The 22,050-nt window shown below is 37.5% G+C and overlaps 1 protein-coding gene across 6 annotated transcripts in view; it reads right to left on the bottom strand.

Annotated features, from left to right (window-relative positions):
- Positions 1-22,050, bottom strand: part of Nsd3 (nuclear receptor binding SET domain protein 3) — a 126,643-nt gene that overhangs the window by 24,927 nt on the left and 79,666 nt on the right. For 5 of the 6 annotated variants that reach the window (XM_010604872.3, XM_010604863.3, XM_010604879.3 and 2 more), the window contains 4 exons: positions 10,149-10,346; positions 9,374-9,547; positions 4,704-4,850; positions 1,092-1,248 (listed from right to left, as the gene is read on the bottom strand). In XM_010604872.3, the coding sequence (XP_010603174.1) occupies positions 1,092-1,248; positions 4,704-4,850; positions 9,374-9,547; positions 10,149-10,346 (676 nt within the window). The remainder of the gene's footprint in view (positions 1-1,091; positions 1,249-4,703; positions 4,851-9,373; positions 9,548-10,148; positions 10,347-22,050) is intronic. The other variant, XM_033765362.1, reaches the window with a different exon arrangement.

Genomic DNA, 22,050 nt, shown 5'->3' with positions numbered 1-22,050 from the left:
AAAGAAAAAGAAAAAGAAAAAGAAAAAGAAAAAGAAAAAGAAAAAGAAAAAGAAAAAGAAAAAGAAAAAGAAAAAGAAAAAGAAAAAGAAAAAGAAAAAGAAAAAGAAAAAGAAAAAGAAAAAGAAAAAGAAAGGAAAAAAGCCAATTGTTCAGGCCCAAATGGCCTCAAGAGGATACAAAAGTCATATTTTTTCAATACAATGGAGTACTACTCTGCCATAAAGAATGATGAGCTTCCGATATTTATAGCTAAAAGGATGGACTTTGAGACCATATTCTTAAGTGAAATAAATCGGACACCCATGTATAAATACCACACTGTTTCTCTGGTGTGAGAAACCAAAAACGTAAATGAGGACTAAAATGTATAACAGATACTGGGAAATGGGAAATGGGAAGAAAATGTTCAATTGGGAAAGAGAACAAAGGGCCGGGGGGAAGGGACAAGAAAGAAAAATGAAAACAAAGCTTTTGTGCATAGAGAGGGAAGGGGGCGTAAGGGCAGAGGGGACTGGGATAAAACAAAATTTATTAAAATTAAAATCTATCTATCTAGCTCCACAGAGCCTTGGTAAAAGCCATAAAGAAAAACATTTATTAAAATAATGGCAATTATACACATTTCTACTTCATTCTCTTAGTAACTAAAGACTTTGTAGTAATTTCTCTAAATTATAAAAAGTCTCTTCTTTATTTGGGGCTTCTATCTAGAACAAAATGGGCCAGATTCAGGGACAAAGAGCTACTTTCACCAGGAATCTAAACTCTTGATTCTGTCAGAAGTCAGAAACCAATACAAATCTAATTAAGACACAAAGAAACTATTACTTCTACTGTCCCCCTTTTATTCAAAAATCTAGTACTACCTAAATCAGTAGTATAAAATGCCTTTCAGAACCTAAAAACAACAGTTAACCAATTAATCTCAAAGAAAAAGAGACTATCCATCAAGGACATAACCTTCCCAACTGCTAAACCCAGACTGAAACCCATTCCTTTCTCTTGCATAGACGCAGAACCTTGCAGCTCTGACTTTAGGCCTGGTCTGAGCAATGATGGAACACTTCCTCTTTGTCCTTGGAAAACTTGCCTGTAATTTCCCAGTTTGACCCAAACAATCTGCTTGTAATGCAGTTTCTTGCCAGCTTTACAGTCATTACAGTTCCAGCAGCCTTCTGGCGTATCTATGTTCAGGCATTCCGGGTGGAAGGAAGCAGGGCACGACTCACAGCAGAGCAATCTTCCACCTTGAAACAAACAAACAGTCTTAGTGACTAAGAAAAGAGGACACAGAACAAGAAAGAGAAAGTTCTACTTTAAGTGCACTGCATTCAACTCAAATTGGGAGAACTCAATAAAGGAACGACATCGTGTCTATAGTGATGGATTAAAACAGAAAACAAGTGAAATACTTAGCTATATTTGGGGGCTTTGGGGGCTATAAACTTAAGAAATTTTGAGTGGTAAAATGTGGGCTATTGTATCAGTTTAGCAAGCAGTTTAAAAACTGTTAACATATCACAAGATGAATGCGCAAAATCTTTATAGTGAGTAGATTAGCAAGCATGTTTTTCAAGGAAGTAAATAGCATTTTTCTTTTCATATTTAGAGGTAAGAAAGAAAGCAATAGTTATCACTGTATTTTAATCCAGTGCTAGAATAAAACCCTTTAAAGTTAGCAAGAATGAAAACAGCCAAAAGGTTGATTGGTATGTTTTTCTCCCTACAAAAGCATACGAAAAAGCAAAAGGAACAGATTCTCAAACTAGTGATTACAGTATCATTACCTTTCAGTGAAGAAAAGACAGTCACACAGGCTATAAAGCAGTGGTTTGCAATTTTTCCTTACCATCGCTCCTGGTTCCATTTCTCATGAACCCACATGTTGTCAAACACTGTAACAACCCCCCTCCTGTTCATTAGCCACAAAAAGTGTACCTGTCAATCAAAGATTCTAACTTGACAACAAAACAATTACTATATCATTAAAATCAGTCTAATATAAACTCATTTTGCACAAATATATGATTCTGTTAGATCATCCAAAATAATTCAACTATTTTAAATTTATCTTTTCTGACTTAATATCAAGAACCACTGCTTTAGAGCACAAAAGTAAATAATTACCAGTGTAGAGGTGAAGTATATATGCAAGGGTATCTGTCCAAGTTCCTTATCTAAACCCTGTCCTTTTAAATATACAAAATAATCTTGTGATTAATGCCAAAACAAGTACAGTAAACAAAATAATAGTTTTAACTGTAAAGAAATAACAGGTTTGGGGGGGCTAGAAAGATTAGATATGTCTAATATGTTTTAACAAGGTTAACCTCTCTAGATGAATATAATAAAGACATTTATTGCAAAATAATTCATCTTTCTATTTGAAAACCAGGTCTACAAACTCACAAGTATACTAAGATTTAAAGTCTCATAAGCACAGACTAAGAGCCCTCTATACAACTCAATCAAATTACATGCTCTGGGGTTTCCTATCAATGTTCCAGAAAATCTTATCTTTCTGTAGACTTTCAAACTTCTAACAAACATGAAAACAAAAGGAGAAAAATCCATACACAGCCAGAGATGAATTCAATTACTATATTTCCTCTGCTTAAAAGCTTTTACTTCAATCACAACATTTTTCCTTTACTGCAGATACCAATATGGATTTTAATAGGTTCAATTCTCCAGCCCTGATACTAGCTGCCTGAATGCTCTAAGCCTAGGTAGGAAATTCTTTTGTAAATTTGAAGTAAAATGAGGTTATTCATTTTTTCGTTGGAAAGAAATGACGAAAGGGAGAAAGTCTTTGCAAACAGTTTTAGAGAACATGTGATTGTAAGTACTGATGTGGAAAAGTCAGGTCTGTCATTTTTAATATTATTAAATGGTTCTAAATTTTGAGTATTGCTTCAGAAGAAATACAGAGCCAAAATCATCTGTGAAAATCATTGTGATAAATATGTTAAAAATACACAGGGTATTATGTATGGGTGTGGTGGCGCACGCCTGTAATCCCAACACTCAGGAGGCTGAGGCAGGAGGATCATTGTGAGTTTGAGACCAGCCTGGGCTACACAGTGAATTCCAGGTCAGTCTCAACTACATAGTGAGACCCTGTCTCAAAAAAACCAAAAAACCAAAACCAAAACCAAAACCAAATAATGGGTATAGAAAAATATGAATGATTCACAAGAAAACGGTTTTAGGATGCAAGAGAACATATAGTGTAAACTAGGTAGAGGGTCTCAAAATAATTTTAATTCATGTCATGGTTAATACTGTCTGAAAACAAATCAACAATGTAATTAATCTAATTTTGTAAAGATGCCAGCCGGAAAATAAAGCATTTCCTAAAATGCCTCAGATAAACTAGTTTTACTGCACTATGGAGTAAGGTGGACCTGTGTCCGTTTTTATTTTGGAAGCAGGTGGCATCACCAATGAGATGATACAATTTGATTTCAAGGGAAACAAACAAAAAAGTCAACACTTTTTTCAGTGTTTCTAATGGGTTCTAATCAACTTGCTTGCACTTTTTCTGAATCGTGAGTTGCCATTTCAGATAGCTGATGAAGAGCAAAAATACACCAGGCAACACAAAGAATGAAAAAATTTCAAATATACCTAGTATAGATACATGGTATATTATGAATGAATTTTTCCTTACAGGTTCTGAACCTGGCCCCCAGATCGAAATGGGAATGTATACAGAAAAAGTCCTTACCTTCCATGTTCACTGAATGCTCTCTCTGGAATAACTCCCCAAATAACATATTACTGTTGAGTCACTTTTTCCCTTTATTACAAATAAGCTATGGAGAGCTAAATCGGATAAAGTTTTCTTCCATAGATGAAATTAACTCAGAAAAAAATACATATATTTACGCTCACATACATTTAGCTCTTACTTCTCTATAGACAAATTATTTATCAGCAATTCAGCTGGGTTGCCTTCCAACATCCAGTGTTTGGGGTATTCCCACACCCTACTTTCCTACCAAAGTCTCCTAAGGTAACAACAACCAGGTTTTTTTTGTTGTTGTTGTTGTTTGTTTTGGTTTTCGAGACACGGTCTCACTATGTAGTTAAGACTACCCTGGAACTCAGTATGTAGCCCAGGCTGGTCTCAAACTTGCAGTGATCAACCTGCCTCAGCCTTGTGAGTGCTGGGATTGAAGGTATGAGCTACCACACCTAGCAAGGGCAACCAGCTTTTATAGTATCTTAAAACATTTAAGAAACAAAATAATAGAACGTATTCTAGAATCAAACTTTTAAGTACTATATATAGGTTTCCTTCTTTTAATAACCTATATTATTTAATTGATAGTTATAAACTATACCACATCTATTTTATTCTAACAAGAATGATAGTTTCACTTCAGGCAAAAGAGAAAAGTTCTTGAAATTTTTTTTTTATTATTCCTCAAAATCCTAGTTTTTCTATTTTAATAATCTAAATATATGGAATGTGTCAAAATTTATTCAAGGAGAAAAGTAAAAATTTGTAATAATGGAATTATTTTAAGCCCTTTTTATAATTTTGCAAACATATGAAGACACAGTCACAACCACCAAGGCAGAATTTACCAAAAGCAACAGATGGTGCTTTTACACCACTTCCCCCATTCCCTTAAAGAGAAAAAAATAGGAAATGCAAAAATAAAAGCAAGAGATAAACTATTTCAATTATTACCTTTCTCACATTTCTTTTTGGAAGCTGACGAAGAAGGAATCATAGGTAATTTCATCAACTCAGCACGATTTGATTCATTCAGTAGGTAGTGGGACTTATAGGCATATGAACTGAACATGGGGTCTGAATGGTCCTGAACTATCAGCCCTATACAAAACAAACAGAAAGAGATGAGCTGCAATGAAACTACCCATGATTCCATGAGGAAAAAAAATAAACCAACACCTACAATGCAATTGTGCCTTAAAGCTGGGAATGGGGATAAATAAGAAAAAGAAGATCTGACCGAAAAGCTTTCTATAATTATTTTATTTTTTGGTACTGGGAATCAAACTTGAGACCCTGAGCTTGCCAGGCAGGTATTGTGCTGTTGAGCTACATCCCCGGCCCCTACTTTCTACAATTATTATAAAGGAAGGGTAACATCACTAACAGAAACCTCTATGCTGCAGAAGAAAACTCCAAATAATTTGAAGGTGTATATGGCATTTCACATCATACTGGAAAGTCCGTAAGAAAAACAAAGCTAGATTCCTTGATATTTAGCAGTACTATGATGACAACCCAGTGAACAAAATGTTATTTAATTATCTGGAAGTAACAATCATTTACGTACCATAGACTCTAATCTATCTACCACATTTGAAGCAACTTCAAGGCACAACTGAATCTCTCTTTTTCTCTATTCTTATCTTGAAACATACTCAAATTCTAGCTTTCTCTGCCAGGTAACAAAACTTTTCTCTACTGACACAGTACGTGACCTTAACGGAGCCATATTTTCCTGAACTTTACAGAAGTAATATAAAGCATATAAAAATTTTCCCTGTCACAATATAAAGTAATTACCAACTTAAAGGTTTACAGAAATAGTCCTTTTGATCTACCAGTACAGTTGTCCTATTTGGAGGAAAACCTAAGACCAGCTGTGATACACTTGGGGAGCCCCCTCCAGCTCTCCTCTTTTCTTTAGCTAATTTCATGATTCACCTGTAAATCACTTTTCCACCTATGACTTCAGAGCAAGGGAGACCTCTATCTTGATGACTAGCCAGTTGATAATTATCTAAGACTTTATAGCACAAATCCTAGCAGCACTTTCATTTAGAGATCATTTTGAGAGGGGGAAGTGTTATTTTATTTTTTGTTTTGGTACTGGGGATCGAACTCAGGACCTTGCGCTTGTGAGGCAGGCAGCAGAACCACTGAGCTAAATCCCCGGATGAAGTGTTTTGTTTTTAAGTGGTTACCATTTCTTTCTCCTGTCAGGCTTATCTTCATGTGATGCTGTTGCTACTATCCACTGAGGCAGAGTCAAGAAATGTCTGAACCAGATGATAGAATAAGACTTAGAATTGCTAATAACCTAAGAGGGACACAGTGTAATGTAAGAAACAAATCCTAGGCTTTAAAATAAGAAAAATCAGGAACAAATTAAGGTCCCTTTGCACTATATCTTGTGCAATCTTAGGTAAATTATTTAACGTGGGCTTTGGTGTGCTCATCCATATAAAATGGGAAAATAATCTCTTAGGACAATTCTTTCAAATAGTGTCCAGCAGAGTTTGATTTACAGATGCAAAATAAATTGCTATTATTACTACTAAAATGAAAACTCACCAGGGATTTAGCTCAGAGGTGCTGCCGCCTGCCTTGCAAGCACAAAGACCTGAGTTCGTTCCCTCAAACCAAAACAAACAAACAAACAAACAAAACACAAACTACACTGACAAGTGTCTCACCTTCTATTGGTGCCTCAGGTTGGCTGTGTGTGGAGGGGGGGACAGGGACTCCTAAACTTTAAAAACTAAAACTGTTTCTAGATGTTTTGATCTTTAAGAAGTAGCTTAATGACTTTAAACACCAAATAACCAAGAACTAAGAAAAGTCATTTATGAGGAAGAAAAAAATCTTGTATGAGGAAAGAACAAGCAAAATAAGCCAAGTTTTCTTTTTCTTTCTTTTTGGTACCAGGGATCGAATTCAGGTCTTTGTGCTTGCGAGGCAGGTGCTGGAACCACTGAGCTAAATCCCTGGCCCAAAGCCAAGTTTTCTAATTCAAAAACAAATAATTAGATTTCTTTTTGTATATGGATTAGCATGAGGTCTTTCAGCCTGTGCACAGTGAGATCCTGTCTTATTTACAAACAAACAAACAAATAAATAAAAAAGGGCTGAAGATGTTGCTCAGCACTGCCTAGGTTCAATCCTCAGTATCACCCTCCTCCATACATAAAGGCTATCTTAATATCTATAGAAAGATACACATTATTTACTTTCAAAAGACTTAATTTAAACCTTTTAAAATCCCAACATCTGATAAATTCTATTTTATTTTATTATTATTATTTTTTTGGTACCGGGAATCAAACTTAGGTCCTTGCGTTAGCAAGGCAGGTGGCAGAGCCACTGAGCTAAATCCCTGGCCCTTTCTGATACATTTTAGAATAAATTTCTACCAAATGCTAGAAAGGAAAATAAAAGTTTGTTTATTTCAGGAAATTTCATGGTTAAAATATTTGTGAATTAAATAAACTTCCTCAAATAGCCCTTTAAATCCAGTAAATCTTTCAAAATATTTGTCAAATTGATAAGATGTAAATACAGATTATGATTTAAAACATGGGGTTTCCTCATTTATATTTTTCCCAAGCTTTTTTTTTTTTTGGTACTGGAGATCGAACTCAGGACCTTGCACTTGTAAGGCAGGTACCATGTCACTGAGCTAAATCCCTGGCCCCCAAGCTTTTAATCAAGGGATATAAGTTAAATTTAACAAAATGACCAGAGTTTCTGTTAGTGAACCATTTCCTATCTACTCTTAAATTGAAATACTTGCTTTTAAAAGTTCCCAATATTGAATGAAATACTGGTTAATATACTGGTGGCATTGAATTTAGAATATATCCCCCAAAATAAGCCAACATAGTAGTTATAAACTTAATGTTAAAAATGTTTGCTAAATTCTTTTCTTTTTATGGTACTAGGGATCGAACTTGGGACCTTGCACTTGTGAGGCAGGTGCAGAACCACTGAGCTAAATCCCTGGCCCTGCTAAATTATTTTTAAAAAGTCAAAACAAAACAAAAATGTTGGCTAGGTTATTTGTACTTATGCCAGCAGAAGTGCCTAGGAATGGAAGAATAGAGCTTCCAAAATGGTAAGAAGCTTTATGTTATCACTGCCACTTGTGTGTCTAAAGGTTTTAGAGCTAGGCATTCAAGTGTTAATTCACTGATTCCTTCCTATCATTACTTTCCTTAGGAAGGTAAGATGGAAAGGCACTAGTGATAGCTTTCTATTTATTATTATTTGTCTATTTGAATTTCGTTACCTGTAACAATGTGGCACAATCCTCCATCCACCAGCCAGGCCTCAGATCAGTACCCAGTGGTAACTGCTCTAGCAGAGAAAAACAGCTGCCCACTTCAGTAGCTGCCACTTGCCCAGCTGGCTATTATGCAGAGGACCGCCATTTATTTAATCTTCTACTGCCTACCTCCTCTAAGCAATTTGATAAAAAAATGAGGAATACAAAAGCTAAAACAACCTAAGATCTGTCATGCTATCTCAACTCTAAAAACATTTTTATAGTACTTTTGCCAAATTACCTGTCTCCCAAAGCAAAAAACAAACAAGGAAAAAAAAGCCAAGAAAACAAATCCTGCATTTTAAGTATGGTCTATAATACAACAAGTGTGGGGCCGGGGATTTAGCTCAGTGGTTCGGTGGCCTGCCTTGCAAGTAAGTGCAAGGACCCGAGTTCAATCGCCGGTACCAAAAAAAAAAAAAAAAAAAAAAAAAAAAAAAGTGTGGTTATGCCATAAAGCTTTTCAAATACTTTACACCAAAGTAAGTTCGGGAAACTAAGCACTTATATTAAAAACAAAAACAAATAAAACAACCCAGTATTATTTGGGGATATTAACTAGCCTCTATGATGCTTACTAATTACAAAAAGTGTCATTATCATACAATCTATGTAAAGCTGGACAGTGCACCACAGCCAGCTGAAGATGCCCTATTTTACGTGTACCACACGCTCAGCTTCACTGACTACCCTCAGGGCTTGGTACTGTTCTCGGATGATCAATGTCATGGCGGACTTAAGTATCAACTACTGGCAAATAAGAAGCCTGCACTGCCAGCTTTTCATTAAACCACCACATATGTTGCCTTGGCTATGTCCTATCAGGCCTTTTCAATGCCAGAGCAAAACATTATGAAATACAACATAAACAATCAAAAAACAAATGTGCTAGTCTAGCCTTCCAAGTGAAATCTCAATCAGCTGAAAGTTTTGAATTAATGATGACAATAGAAGGATCTACTTCAAACAGAAAAACTTTGTAAAAGGAAATAGATTAAACTTTTAATATAAAATTAGTCAAATAGAAAATGCATTTATCTGTAATTCTAAGTCATATTTTTCAATGCAGCTTTTAGCCTAGCTAATGGAAGAACTAATACTGTAACAATCTGGAGGTCTAGCATAAAAGCTACTAGCTGCTATAAGTGGTGCTTTCTATCAGGAGTATAATAAAAAGGAATTCAGCACTGGATGGAAGATTGTAATAGAAAGCTTGGGTTCTCTCCTAATGCTAAAGCTCATATTAATAGAGAAATCTGCCAAAGAACTGAAAAGAGAAATAATGAGAAAGGACACTCACCTCTGGCACAAACGAAACAAAAGCCTACATTTACAGCCGAAGAAGAATTACTGCTCCGCTTAGAATGGTCACTACAGATGAGAATGTAGGAGGACACGAATAAGCTTCCTGCAGCAATACAAGCATCTGCAGAGTGATAGGCAACCGGACACCTCAAACATCTCATCATGCGTCCTGTTTAGAGACAAAAAGACATTTGCACAATAAGGCATCAGCTGGATATGAGACTTCTGGAGTTGGGCTTTTCTTGGTTGCTCTGTGACACTAGTTATAGCAATCAAACACTTCTTTCTTCACTAGGCTGGCTCTGTTACTCCTATACTATACGGTTCCTAAATACAAGCCTAAAAATTATTTAGAGGGCAAAGTGTGGTGACACATGCTCATAATCCCAGCACTCAAAAGCCTGAGGCAGGAGGACTGCTCTGAGTTTGAGGCTAGCCAGAACTAAATATTGAGTTAGTTCAAGGCTGGCCTGAACTACATACTGACACCCTGTCTCAAAAAAAAAGGAAAAAAAAAAATTAGAGCTTGTGTAAAGAAAAGCTTGTTTCAGTGCTGGAGAGAGAATGATATTCCTAATATGGTACCTGCCTAAGGAATTTTCTTCTCATATGGAATTTTTTTCCTACTTAACATGGTATCTATTGAATCTGAACTTTTAAACCTAGAGAAATAAGAGCTATTCAAAGTTGTTTACAATAATGTACTTAATATATTATTTGCCACTGTACTTTAAGCAAAAGATCACTGCACCTTCCTTTAGCTGTGTTACCTTTACTTGCTTTGTAGATATCTTTCTCCACGGAGCAGGCAGAGCAGCAGTGCTGGGGACAGCGGAATCCTTTTGATTCAAAGATGGCAGTGGAGAATTTGCGGACACAGGCTTCATGATAAAACTTCCCACAAGCACCAACAGAACAACGCTTCACATCTTTACCAGGCACCTTACATGAAAAACATGGATGCTGCCCTAGAAGATCGGTGAGAAACAGAAATTAAATGAAAAGGAAAAGCATATTCTATTTATTTATTTAGGTACCTGGGATTGAATGTGGAACCTTGCACTTGCGAGGCAGGCAGCAGAACCAATGAGCTAAATCCCTGGCCCATAACTTTCTTTCTTTTTTGGTACTGGGGATCGAACTCAGAACCTTGTGCTTGCAAGGCAGGCTATGGAACCATTGAGCTAAAGCCCTGGACCCTGCATACTCCTTTTAGATAGAGCCTCTATAGGCAGCAAAGAGCTGCTCTGGAAAGAGACTCTACTATTTGGTATAAGAATTAACAGGGGCCTCAGTTCGAACCTTGGGGGCAGTGGTGGGACTATGTCAAGAATTTACAGGGGTCAGGGATAACTCCTCTCTCTCTCTATCTCTCTCTCTCTCTCCCTCTGTGTGTGTGTGTGTGTGTGTGTGTGTGTGTGTGTGTGTGTGTGAGGATTTAGCTCAGAATAGACTGACACTAAAGTACTAAACCCCAGTCTGATGGTATTTGGAGATTGGGCCTTTGGGAGATAATTAGAGTTAGATGACACCATGAGCATGGGGTCCTCATGGTGGGGTCAGTATACTTTTGAGATACAACACAGAAATATCTCCTCTCTCTCTCTCTCTCTCTCTCTCTCCCTCTGTGTGTGTGTGTGTGTGTGTGTGTGTGTGTGTGTGTGTGTGAGGATTTAGCTCAGTGGCACTGCCTCTGCCTTGCAAACCCAAGGTCCTGAGCTGGATTCCCCAGTACTTGAAAAAAAAAAGTGATTAAATTAAAAAAATCCCCACATGAATTTATTTTCAACATCTGGGAGCAGACAGTAACAGTCTTCTTCACATAAACAAAAATAACCCTGTTAGATAACTGCTGATGATGTATATAGTAAAACAGACACAGAGAAAAGGTTAACTCTATCCACAGAAAAAACAAGTGCTTTCAAAGACAGATGAGTGAAAGGAAAAAAATGGAAGCTTCAAAGCAATGGAATGCTGGGACAGGGATTTAGCTCAGTAGTTCTGCCGCCTACCTCGGAAGCACAAGAACCCAGTATCCCCCCCACAAAAAAGAAAAAAACAAAACAAAACAAAAAAAGCAATGGAACTCTGTCTGCGAAGAGCGGAAAGAAAGTAACTACCAAGCCAGGACACCTGTATGAAAATATTCTTTAAGGATGCAGTGAAATCAATGTTCACAAGGATAACAAAGCTTGGTTATGACTTAGATGTAGAATGACTCCCCAAGTTTTATGTGTTCAGAGATAGGATTTTGAAAGGTCATGGTGGCACTATGTTTACGAGTGGATTACCCAGGGATAAGTTCACAGCTGAACATGCTGTTAGAAGGGGGAGCCTGGCAGGAAGAGGAGGGTCATTGGGGGTTTCATGTGGAAGTGTGGATTCTGGGGCCCAGCTCCGCCCTTCTCTCTCTGTTTCCTGGCAGCCATAATTTGAGCAGCTGTCTTCCTCCATGTCCTTCCACCAAACCATCCCTGCCTTGGAGCCACCTTCCCATAGACTGAACCCCAAAACTTGTGAATCCAACTAAACTTTTCCTCCTTTAAGATGTGAGTGGAAGGTACTTTGTTCCAGGGATGGGAAAGCTAATACACGGTTCTTTGAGAAGATTAATAAAACTTGTATCTATGGCATGAGTAATAAAAAATAAAGAGAAAGATCACCAATATTATACTATAAATACAACATTAAAAAGATATTAAAAGGATATCACTACTTTTTATTAGCAAATTTGAAATTTTAGATCAATTAATGGACAGTTTCCTAGAAAAACAGAACTTCAGCACAATAATAAATAGGAAAATGGGCCAGGGATTTAGCTCAGTGGTGCCACTGCCTGCCTCACAAGTGCAAGGCCCTGAGTTCGATCCCCAGAACAACAACAACAAAAAAGACAAAAATATGAATAGTTCTATAAACTACTAAAAGAAACTGAAAGTACAGTTAAGTATCTTCCAATGAAAGAAAATTTTAGGCCCAGAATAATCCAGTGGTGAATGTACCAAACATTTGAAGGAAAAAAAAAAGCCCAATATGACAGAAAAAGAAGGAACAAGTGTGGGGGAGGAAGGAAAAATATACAACAAAAGTGGCATAGATGGGCCAGATGTGATGGTGCATGCCTCTAATCTTAACACTCGGGAAGCTGAGGCAGGAGGATTGTTGTGCTGTCCTGAGCTACACAGTTCAAGGCCAGCCTGAATTACATAGTGAAACTGTCTCAAAAAAAAGGCTTAGAAGCCAATGTGGTGGCACACGTCTGGAATCCCAGTACTGTGAGAGGCTAAGGCAGAAAGATTACAAATTCGAGTTCAGACTGGGAAACTTAGTAAGACCCTAAGAGAAAAAAGGCCAAGAAATAAATTTTACTTATAGAAAATTCACGTATGGAGAAAATTACACAAATATATAAACAAAGACAACAGAAGCAAGACTTACTATGAATTTAAAGGAGTGGAAAGATAGCCAAGTGTGGAAATGCACATCTGAAATCCCAGCACTTGGGAGGCAGAGGCAGGAGGATTGCTTTCAGTTTGCGGTCAGCCTCAACTACACAGTGAAGCCCTATCGCAAATGAACACACACTAAGAGTGGAAAGACGTAACAGCCAAAACATGGAAAAATTCTCAACGTCACCAGTAATCAGATAAATGCTAACTGAAATCATTTATGAAACAGGAAAAAAGCTTAGGAGCTTGATAACACCTGTTATTGATAAGGGTGAAGAGAACAGATACTCTTATATACAGTGGGCAGAGGTTTAAATTGGAAGGACTTACGTAGAGGGCAACTGGGCAATGATCATTAAAAGAAAAGTATATTCACTTCCTGTGACCTGGAAATCTTACTCCTTAACAGGTACTCAATGAAGACTTTCACAGGGAAGAGCAGGTTGTCTGAAGTGTTGATCCTAACTGCGAACAGCCAAGAATAACTCACATACGCTTCCACAACGGAAAAGTTAAATAAACTATGAGAATGCATACTATGCAGCAATTACACAAAGTAATTCCCCCACTCCTAGTGATGTCACAGACTCCTCCAATCCCTTAATACTCAACTCCACCCCAGCTCAGGCTGACCCTACCCGCTCCTATAAAAGTTCCCTGTTCTTCCATGCTGCTTCTCTCTCCTTTGTTCGGAGACAGCCCGACAGATCCTCCCTATAATAAAAGCTTGTTATGGTAAAAAAAAACAGAAACAAAACAAAAAAAACCCCAAAATAATCCCTATAGAACTAAAGTATGAGTCATTTTTATTGTATATACACATGGAAATGTTCCACACAGACATGACAAAGACACATAAAGTTAGAGGGCCATGTACCAAACCGATAGTAAGGGTGTGTGTACGTAGCAGGCACTAGGTCATGGGAGTAAGTCCCCAGCACCAAGGGAAGATGGTGGTGGTTATGTGATTATTAAGGGGAAACATCAGCTGGTACTGTTAATTATAACATTTTCAAGACAATATGTATTACTTGTATAATCAGAAATAAACTTAAAATACTAAGAAGTGGTAAGAATGCCATAAAACACAAAAGGACAAGAGACATAAATCACAAAAAAGTGATTAAAGATACACAAAAATGCTTAATTGCAAACAAAGAACTGCAAATTATAACAAGATTTTAAGTGTTTATTGGACATTTGTATATCATCTGGGATGTGTCCAAAGCCCCCCTTCAAGGGATTGAACTTGCGCTTGAGAGGCAGGCAGAGTGCCACTGACCTAACTCCCCAGCTGTGTCCAAATCTTTGCCCATTTTTCTTTAATGAGTATAATAATTAAAAGGGAAAAAATTACAAGGAATAGCCAGGGGTATAGTTCAGTTGTAGAGCCCTTGCCTAGCATGCATGAGGCCCTGGGTTCTATTCCCAGGGCTGAGGTGGAAAAAGCTTATAAAAATTACAAGGAATAGTACTGTTCCTTTTTTTGTTTTACAGAAAATTAGTTGAACTGCAACACTGTTCTTGGATTTTGGAAATACCTACTACTTAAAACTTTTTTTTTACTTTTTTAACTGCATGTTGTAGAAATAAAGATCAGTAGGGTTTTTTGTTTTCCTATTGCACACAGGTAACTTGAAATTAAATTTTAATACGTATATAGTTATGAAGATAACAGACTTTTTTTTATTTTTTTTGAGACAGAGTCACACTTTGTAGTTCAGGCTGGGCTTAAACTCACCACACAGCCCAGGCTGGCCTAAAACTCATAGAAATCCTCCTGTCTCAGCCTCCACAGTGCTGGGCTTGCAGTACCACTATGCCTGGCTCTAAAGATAGTAGTAGGCTTTTAAAAGAACCTTTAGGGCCAAGGATGTGTCTCAATAATAAAGCACTTACGTAGCATGAGTGAGGCCCTGATTTCCATCAAGCACCACAACAAAGAAAGATAACCTTTAGAAATTAAAAAAAATTTTAAGCTGGGCACAGTGCTGCATGCCTGTAATCCCATCACTCTGTAAGCTGAGGCAGGAGGATCACCATGAGTTTGAGACCAGCCTGGACTACATAGTGAGATCAGGGCCAGTATGAACTACAAAGCAAGACCCTGCCTCAAAAAACGAAAACAAAAAAATTTTAAATGTATTTTGAAGGAGTTTGACTTTAAACTTTGCCTAATATAAACTATATACTATTCTGTTTTTGTTTTTTTTTTTTTTTTTTGAGACAGGGTCTCACTATGTAGTTGAGACTGACCTGGAACTCACTATGTAGCCCAGGCTGATTTGGAACAGTGATTCTCCTGCCTCAGCCTTCGGAGTGCTTGGATTACAGGCATGGGACATGTATTTTTAATAATTGTGGTATTATATTTACTATTTTAAATTTTCAATTTGACATTAAAGTACATTCTGGATCCTTGCAAAAATGGAGGAGAACTGAATCAAATTCAATGGTTAGGTTCAACGTTGACCTTATGGAGAAATTTGATTTGGTTCTTGTCCAATTCAGTTTGTGACCAGAATCATGGAAAGAACTGAGTTTGTGAATGGAGGTACCACTGTACTGGGTGTGAGCATCAGACTCTGGCTAAGAAGCTACTGGGAATTATATATGCAATCTCACTGGAATAAATCTGTGTTCCCATCAGACATCTTATACATTTAAGTTTTTGTATTTTTCTTGATTTATTTAGTAAAGTGGGGTTATGTTACATTCTTTTATGGTTTCCTGAATTTATTAGGTTGTTACTTTTATGTATTCGTTCTTTCATGTGCTCTGATTTACTAATAGGTGTCTAGCTTCTTTCCCTTGTCTTAACTCCCATCTAGTTTCTTCACCTAAGACAATATCAACATATTTCTTTATTCTTTTTCCAAACATGGAAATTCCTTGCCCAAGTTTTCACATTTCTCACACTTAACCCCTCACTGTCATTCCTATCTTCTCTGGTATTATTCCTCCATCCTCCTGATCCTAAGCCTGCCATGTCCTACCTGACCTACTGTCCTCCCTATCCGTAACTTCTGACAACCACACAGCTGTACTCAATCACAGAATAAACACCCTTTCTCCCATTTCTCACGCTTGCTCCCACAAAATATCCTCTGGAAACTCAATACAAACCCTTCAACTCAAAGTACCCAAATAAAATCAGACCCCACATAAATCTTTTCTTCTCATCTATCCCGACTCCCCCCTTCAAAACTCCGCCTTAGCACCTAACACTCCTCATCCGACCACCTGTCATTCTCCCCACCCCACCTCACCTACCCCACTGCGGAACAATCACAAACAATAAATAAACTGTCACAGTGTGCACAGAGAACAGACGGGGGGCTGCAAGGACTAGCATACAGCAGTGCTGTAAGACTGAATCTGTAGATTATAATCAGAAATTACTCTTAGGGCAAAACGTAGAGACAGTCAAAATCGTTTCAAGTAAATAAACAGGAGTAAATACTAGCCCTGGACACACAAAGCTGAAAATTATTCACAGGGAGGCAACATGCTATCAAAAAATCTTCATAGAAACCACAAACTCCTCACTTAACTAGTCCCCAACCTACAGTAACACTCTCATAAAAGGAGGGGGCCATACATAATTTCAGAAAATATATCTTATAATTATACATATATAAATACTTATAAACAAATAAACACATACACACGTGAGAGAATGGGGAAACAATGAAATAGAAACATCTCTGAATCCTCCAACTCTCCAAAGGCAGAGCAAGCGAGAAGAAAACAAATACTAGATAACAGAAATCTATGAAAAGTTCTTAGAAAGGATGAAGAAAATAGATGAGTTCAAAGAGGAAATGAACCAAAAGTTCACAGCAATTTCATTCAATAGATCCATAGTGAATTTTGTGGAAATAGGTAAAAAACAGGACAAGCTAATCAAAAGTTCAAAACTTGAAAGGCAGATTCAACAAAGATAAGGAATCCTGAAAGATGTCAGAAAGAAATATCTGAAATAAAAAACTGTGTAGAATTTATTTATACACTGCAGAAACGAACAGTATTAAGACAGAGTGTCCGACATTGACGACAAAACAGTAAATTATAATAAAGAAATCAAAACAGCCCAAAAGAAAATAGAACAAGAGAAAACTATCCAGGAGCTCCTAGATGACAGCAAAACCAATCTAAGGCCAACTGGAGTTAGAGAAAAACTAGAAGATGGAACAGATGGATTCACTAATATGCTTATAGAATCATGGAGGAAAACGTCCCAAATGTAAGAAAAGAGTTTAAAATACAAGTAAGCTGTGTTTATAGAACACCAAATAATTATGATGAAAAAATAAGCTCTCCAAGGTATATCCTTAATAAATGACCAGATATCAAGAAAAAAGCCAAACAATTTAAAAGCAGCCAGAGGAAAACAAAAAAATCACATATAAAGGTAAATCAATTAGAAACACAGCAGACTTAGCACAAGCCCTGAAGGAAGAGCTTGGAGTGAAGTATTTCAAGTCCTAACAGCAAATAGCTTCTAAACCAGATTAATTTAACCAGTAAAGCTATCCTTCAAAATAGATGGAGAAATCAGTCATTTCCATGAAAAAGAACAGCTCAAAAGATAGAAGAGTACTAAACCAGCTCGAAAGAAAATACTGACAATGTTCTCACAACAAGGAATCAGACACAGCTGAAAACAAGGAGGAAATTAGTGAGGTCAATGATGAACATCAATAAAACATTAGGGAACAGCCACGTGTGCCCGTAATCCCAGCACTCGGGAGGCTGAGGCAGGTGGATCACTGTGACTTCAAGACCAGCCTGGGCAACATAGTGAGTTCCAGGTCAGTCTCAACTACATAGTGAGACCTTGTCTCAAAAAACCAAAAAACAACAACAAAAAAAGGAACAGACAGGGCTGGGGATTTAGCTCAGTGGTTCTAACTCAAGCATAAGGTCTCAAATTCAATCCCTAGCACCAAAAAGACAACAAAAACAACAGACACTTCACAGGTGAAGGAATACAACAAATATATGAATTAAGATATGATCAACAAATATATGAAAAAATGCTCAGTATCTCTCTGGTCATTAGAGAAATGCAAATTAAAAACAACGCTAAGATGCTAAGATTCTATCTTATTCCAGAAAGAGTGGCAATCATTAAGAAATCAAACAATAACAAATGCTGGGGATCTGTGGTGAAAAAGGAACCTTTTTCCATTATTAGTGAGAATGTAAAGTAGTACAGTCATTATGCAAATCGGTATGGAGGTTTCTCAAAGAATTGAAATTAAAAATTCCATATGACCCTACAATCACCCTGCTAGGTATCATCCTCACAGAGCTTATTACATCATAGTACAGCAATACATGCATACAAGAGTTTACTGCAGCACAACTCGTAATATCTAAATCTTGGAAACATCCTGTTTATCCATCAACAGATGACTGGATAAAAAATGTGGTATCTATATATAATGGAATACTACTCTTCAATAATGATAGATTGAAGACATCTGTAGGAAAATGGATGCACCTGGGAAATACGTTGACTTAAGCGAACAAGATACACAAATGATATCTCTCATCTGAGTGAGGGAAAACAAACAAAGGGAATAATAAAGGGTGGATAGAGGGGGACAAAGCGATGGATCTTTTTCAAGAGGAAGTGGTCCAAAGGAAAAAGCACAAGGGGCGAGGAGGAGGGAAAGGGAAAGTAAGGAGAATAAAGATTTACCATGCACTGGAACCTAATAACCTCAATTAATGCAAACATTATACGTCATATCATGAACTAACATTACTAATACTTTTCCATTAAGTTTGTTACGTTTTACGTATATAATAGTTATATTCTTCATTGGGATCTTGTACCTTCACATCATGTATCTTGGTTATTTTTTCCCCATTCCCCTTCCATCCCTTTACCCCATCCACCTTTCCCTTTTTACAGACTATTTGCATTGCTTTTGTGCTTTTCTCATACTTTCTTTTCCCTTCTTAGCTTTCCCATGCCCCTCCCACTTTCCCTATTCCTTTAGACCTTTTCATCCTATAACCCAAAATCAATTATACATTTTGATCCTCATTTACACTTTTAGGTTTTCATACCAGAGAAAGTATTCAGTATTTACACGTCTTATTAATTTCACTTAAGAGTATGGCCTCAACGTGCATCCACTTAGTTATAAAATGTCTCTAGTTACTCATTCTTCATGGCTGAGTAGTACTCCATTTTATAAAATGACCACATCTTCTTTATGCAGTCTCCAGGTGATGGGCAACTGGGCTGTTTCCAAATTTTAGCTATTATAAACTGTGCTGCTATAAACATGGGTGAGCATATGACTGTGGTATGATTCTTTTAATTCTTTTGCAAAGATATCCAGCAGAGAAATAGCTGTGTCAGATGGGACTTCTAATTCTAGTTGTTTGAGGTATCTCCATATTGATTTCCACAGTGGCTGCAGCAGTCTGCACTCCCACCAACAATGGAGAAGGGTTCCTTTCTCCCCACAGCCCTGCCAGCATGTTATTGGCTGGTTTCTTGATAGTAGCCATTCTTACTGGAGTGAGATGCAATCTCAGAGTTGTTTTCATCTGTATCTCTCGAATAACCAGTGATGTGGAACATTTTTTCATATGTTTATTTACTGCTTTACTTGTTTGTCTGAGAAATGTTCATTTCAGAAACACTAATCTCTCTTGGTGGCATGGGCGGGGTAGACACAGCCTGTCTGCTGAACTGCTTGTTCTTTATTCGCAGCAGTGATCTCTTTCTTCCGTAGAAATGGATCCTATTTTATTCTCCTCTGTCAGTTCCCACATGGTTCTCACTTGCCTTCTACATTTCATTTGCTTGTTAGTTTTTGTCTAGGATGGGGCTGTGATGTCCAGACTCTGGGCACTTTGTCATGAAGAAGCTGTGCTGCTGGCACTCACTGCTCTACCATTTTTCTCTAGGAGTCTTTGGAAAGTTTTGAGGTTGGTGCGAGCGAAACAGAGAAGGGTTATTTCATACAATGACTTTCACTATCACTAATAGAACAATTGCTATTTATGGGCTCAACAGAATGTTTTTCTTTTGTGCAAGTTTAGTAAAGAACCTATCCAGCGACATTTGCCTTTGCACCCTTTCAAGGATTTCTTGGAAATCTGACACTACACTGTCAGTAAACAGATCACTCACACTGCCACAGGATGGTGTCATGGTATTTTCTATAAAATTCTGCACTGGTTCACACATCTCCCTAATCTCATTTGAAGTGAGGTCATTCCTTTGCCTTTTCTTCCTTCTCAATCTCCCCATAAACTCTTGTTTTTACGAGATGATCATCTAGGACCCCTTCAGACAGACGATTCCATTCACGCCCCTTCTGCTGTCTCTGTTCCGGGTTCAAGCGATCCGCTGCCGGCAAACTGGCCTCCAAGTCCTAGAAAGGGAGCCCAGGAACTCCCAGGGGCCCTAACATTACTAATATTAACTGGAACACAGAATGAGGTAGGAGAACTGGAGGAGAGGGGAGAGAGCGGAAAGAAGGGGATTAAAAAGAAATAAACTATGGCATGTGCCCTCTCCAAGATGATTGTAAGCTGCAAGCAAGCACTAATAAAATAAAAAATAAAATTTAAAAACTACATTCTCATCAGTGACTCTTATCAATGTCTTCAGAACTTTCTCATCATCTCACACAAAAACTCTGTACCCACTCAACAGAACCACTCCCCATTTCTCCCTCCCCCAACCCTGTTACACTGTTCTATCTCTAGAATTTGACTATTCTAGGTACCTCATAAAAATGTAATCATATAATATTTGTTCTTTTCTGTCTCCCTTTTTTCTCTCAGAAAAATGTCTTTGAAAAAATAAAAATCATCTAAATAATACAATATCCTCTGAGATTCATCCATGTTATAGCATGTGCCAGAATTTCATTTCTTTTTAAGGCTTAATAGTAACTGTAGGTAAGACTGGGGGTGTAGCTCAGGGTTAGTTCACTTCCCTAGTATATGCAATACCCTTGGTTCTATTCCCGAAACTACACCAAACATACATACACACATACACAGGTACTATATTTTGTTTATCCATTCACTGACAAACTTTAGGTTCTATCTTAGCTACTTTTTCCTTGCTGAGATAAATACCTAACATCCACAAGGTAAAGAAGTTAAGGTTTATTTTGGCTCACAGTTCATAGAGGTTTCAAGTCATGGCTGGCTGGCTCCAAGGCAGGGTGGCATTGCAGAGGAGAAACAGTTCATGAGATGGCAGGCAGAAGGCAACAGGCAGCAAGCAGCCAGTCTGCATTTCTCTTTTACTTCATCCAGGCTACCAGCCTTTTGGGTGGTGCCATCCAGAAGTATGTTAATTCCAATCAGTGGATAATTTAGTACCACAATACTTAATCCCAGTATCACATGCCCTAGATCTTCCCAACTCCAATTCCCAGCTATGAGCACATGAAGCTTTAAGGGAACTTCTATATACAAGCCATAACAGGTTGCTTCTAAATTCTGACTATTGTGAATGCTGTCGCTCTGAATGTGGGTATACACGCATCTGAAGTCTTTGCTTTCAAGTCTTTTGTGTATATACCCAAAGTGAAATTGCTTGATAATATGGTAAGTCTATGTCTAATGTTTTGGGAAACTGTCATAGTTGTTTTTTGGGTTTTTTATGGTACCAGGGATTTGAACTCAGGACCTTGAGCTTTTGAGGCAGGCAGTGGAACCACTGAGATAAATCCCTAGCAATACTGTAGTATTTTTTTTCAGCTTTATACTGTAGTATTTTTGACAGCTGCTATCATTTTACATTCCCACAAAGAGTTCCAATTTCTCCACATACTGGCTAATGCTTGTTCTGCTTGTTCTGTTTGAGTGTGTGTGTGTGTGTGTGTGTGTGTGTGTGTGCGCACGCGCGCGCGCGTGCACACTTCATGTAATATCCATTCTGATAGATGTGAAGTGGAATCTCTCTGGTTTTGGTTTTATTTCCCTGAGTACTAATTATATTAAGCATATTTTCATGTGCATATTGGCCATTTGTGTATCTTCTTTGGAGGAATCTGTTGTTTGCCTGAGATCTTTACCTAATTTTGTATTTTGTTGCTTTTGGTGGTGCTAGGGATTGAACTCAGGACTTTATGCATGTCAGGCAAGCACTCTACCACTGAGCTACGTCCTCAGTCCTCTAAATCTAATTTTTAATTGTCTGCTTTCCTGTTGAATTGAGTTTTCTAAATAT

Source organism: Fukomys damarensis, unplaced genomic scaffold, assembly GCF_012274545.1.
Source record: "Fukomys damarensis isolate Sample0158 unplaced genomic scaffold, DMR_v1.0_HiC HiC_scaffold_18, whole genome shotgun sequence".
In the NCBI taxonomy this organism is placed as follows: Eukaryota; Metazoa; Chordata; class Mammalia; order Rodentia; family Bathyergidae; genus Fukomys; species Fukomys damarensis.
This window is presented reverse-complemented; position numbering and strand designations above follow the sequence as displayed.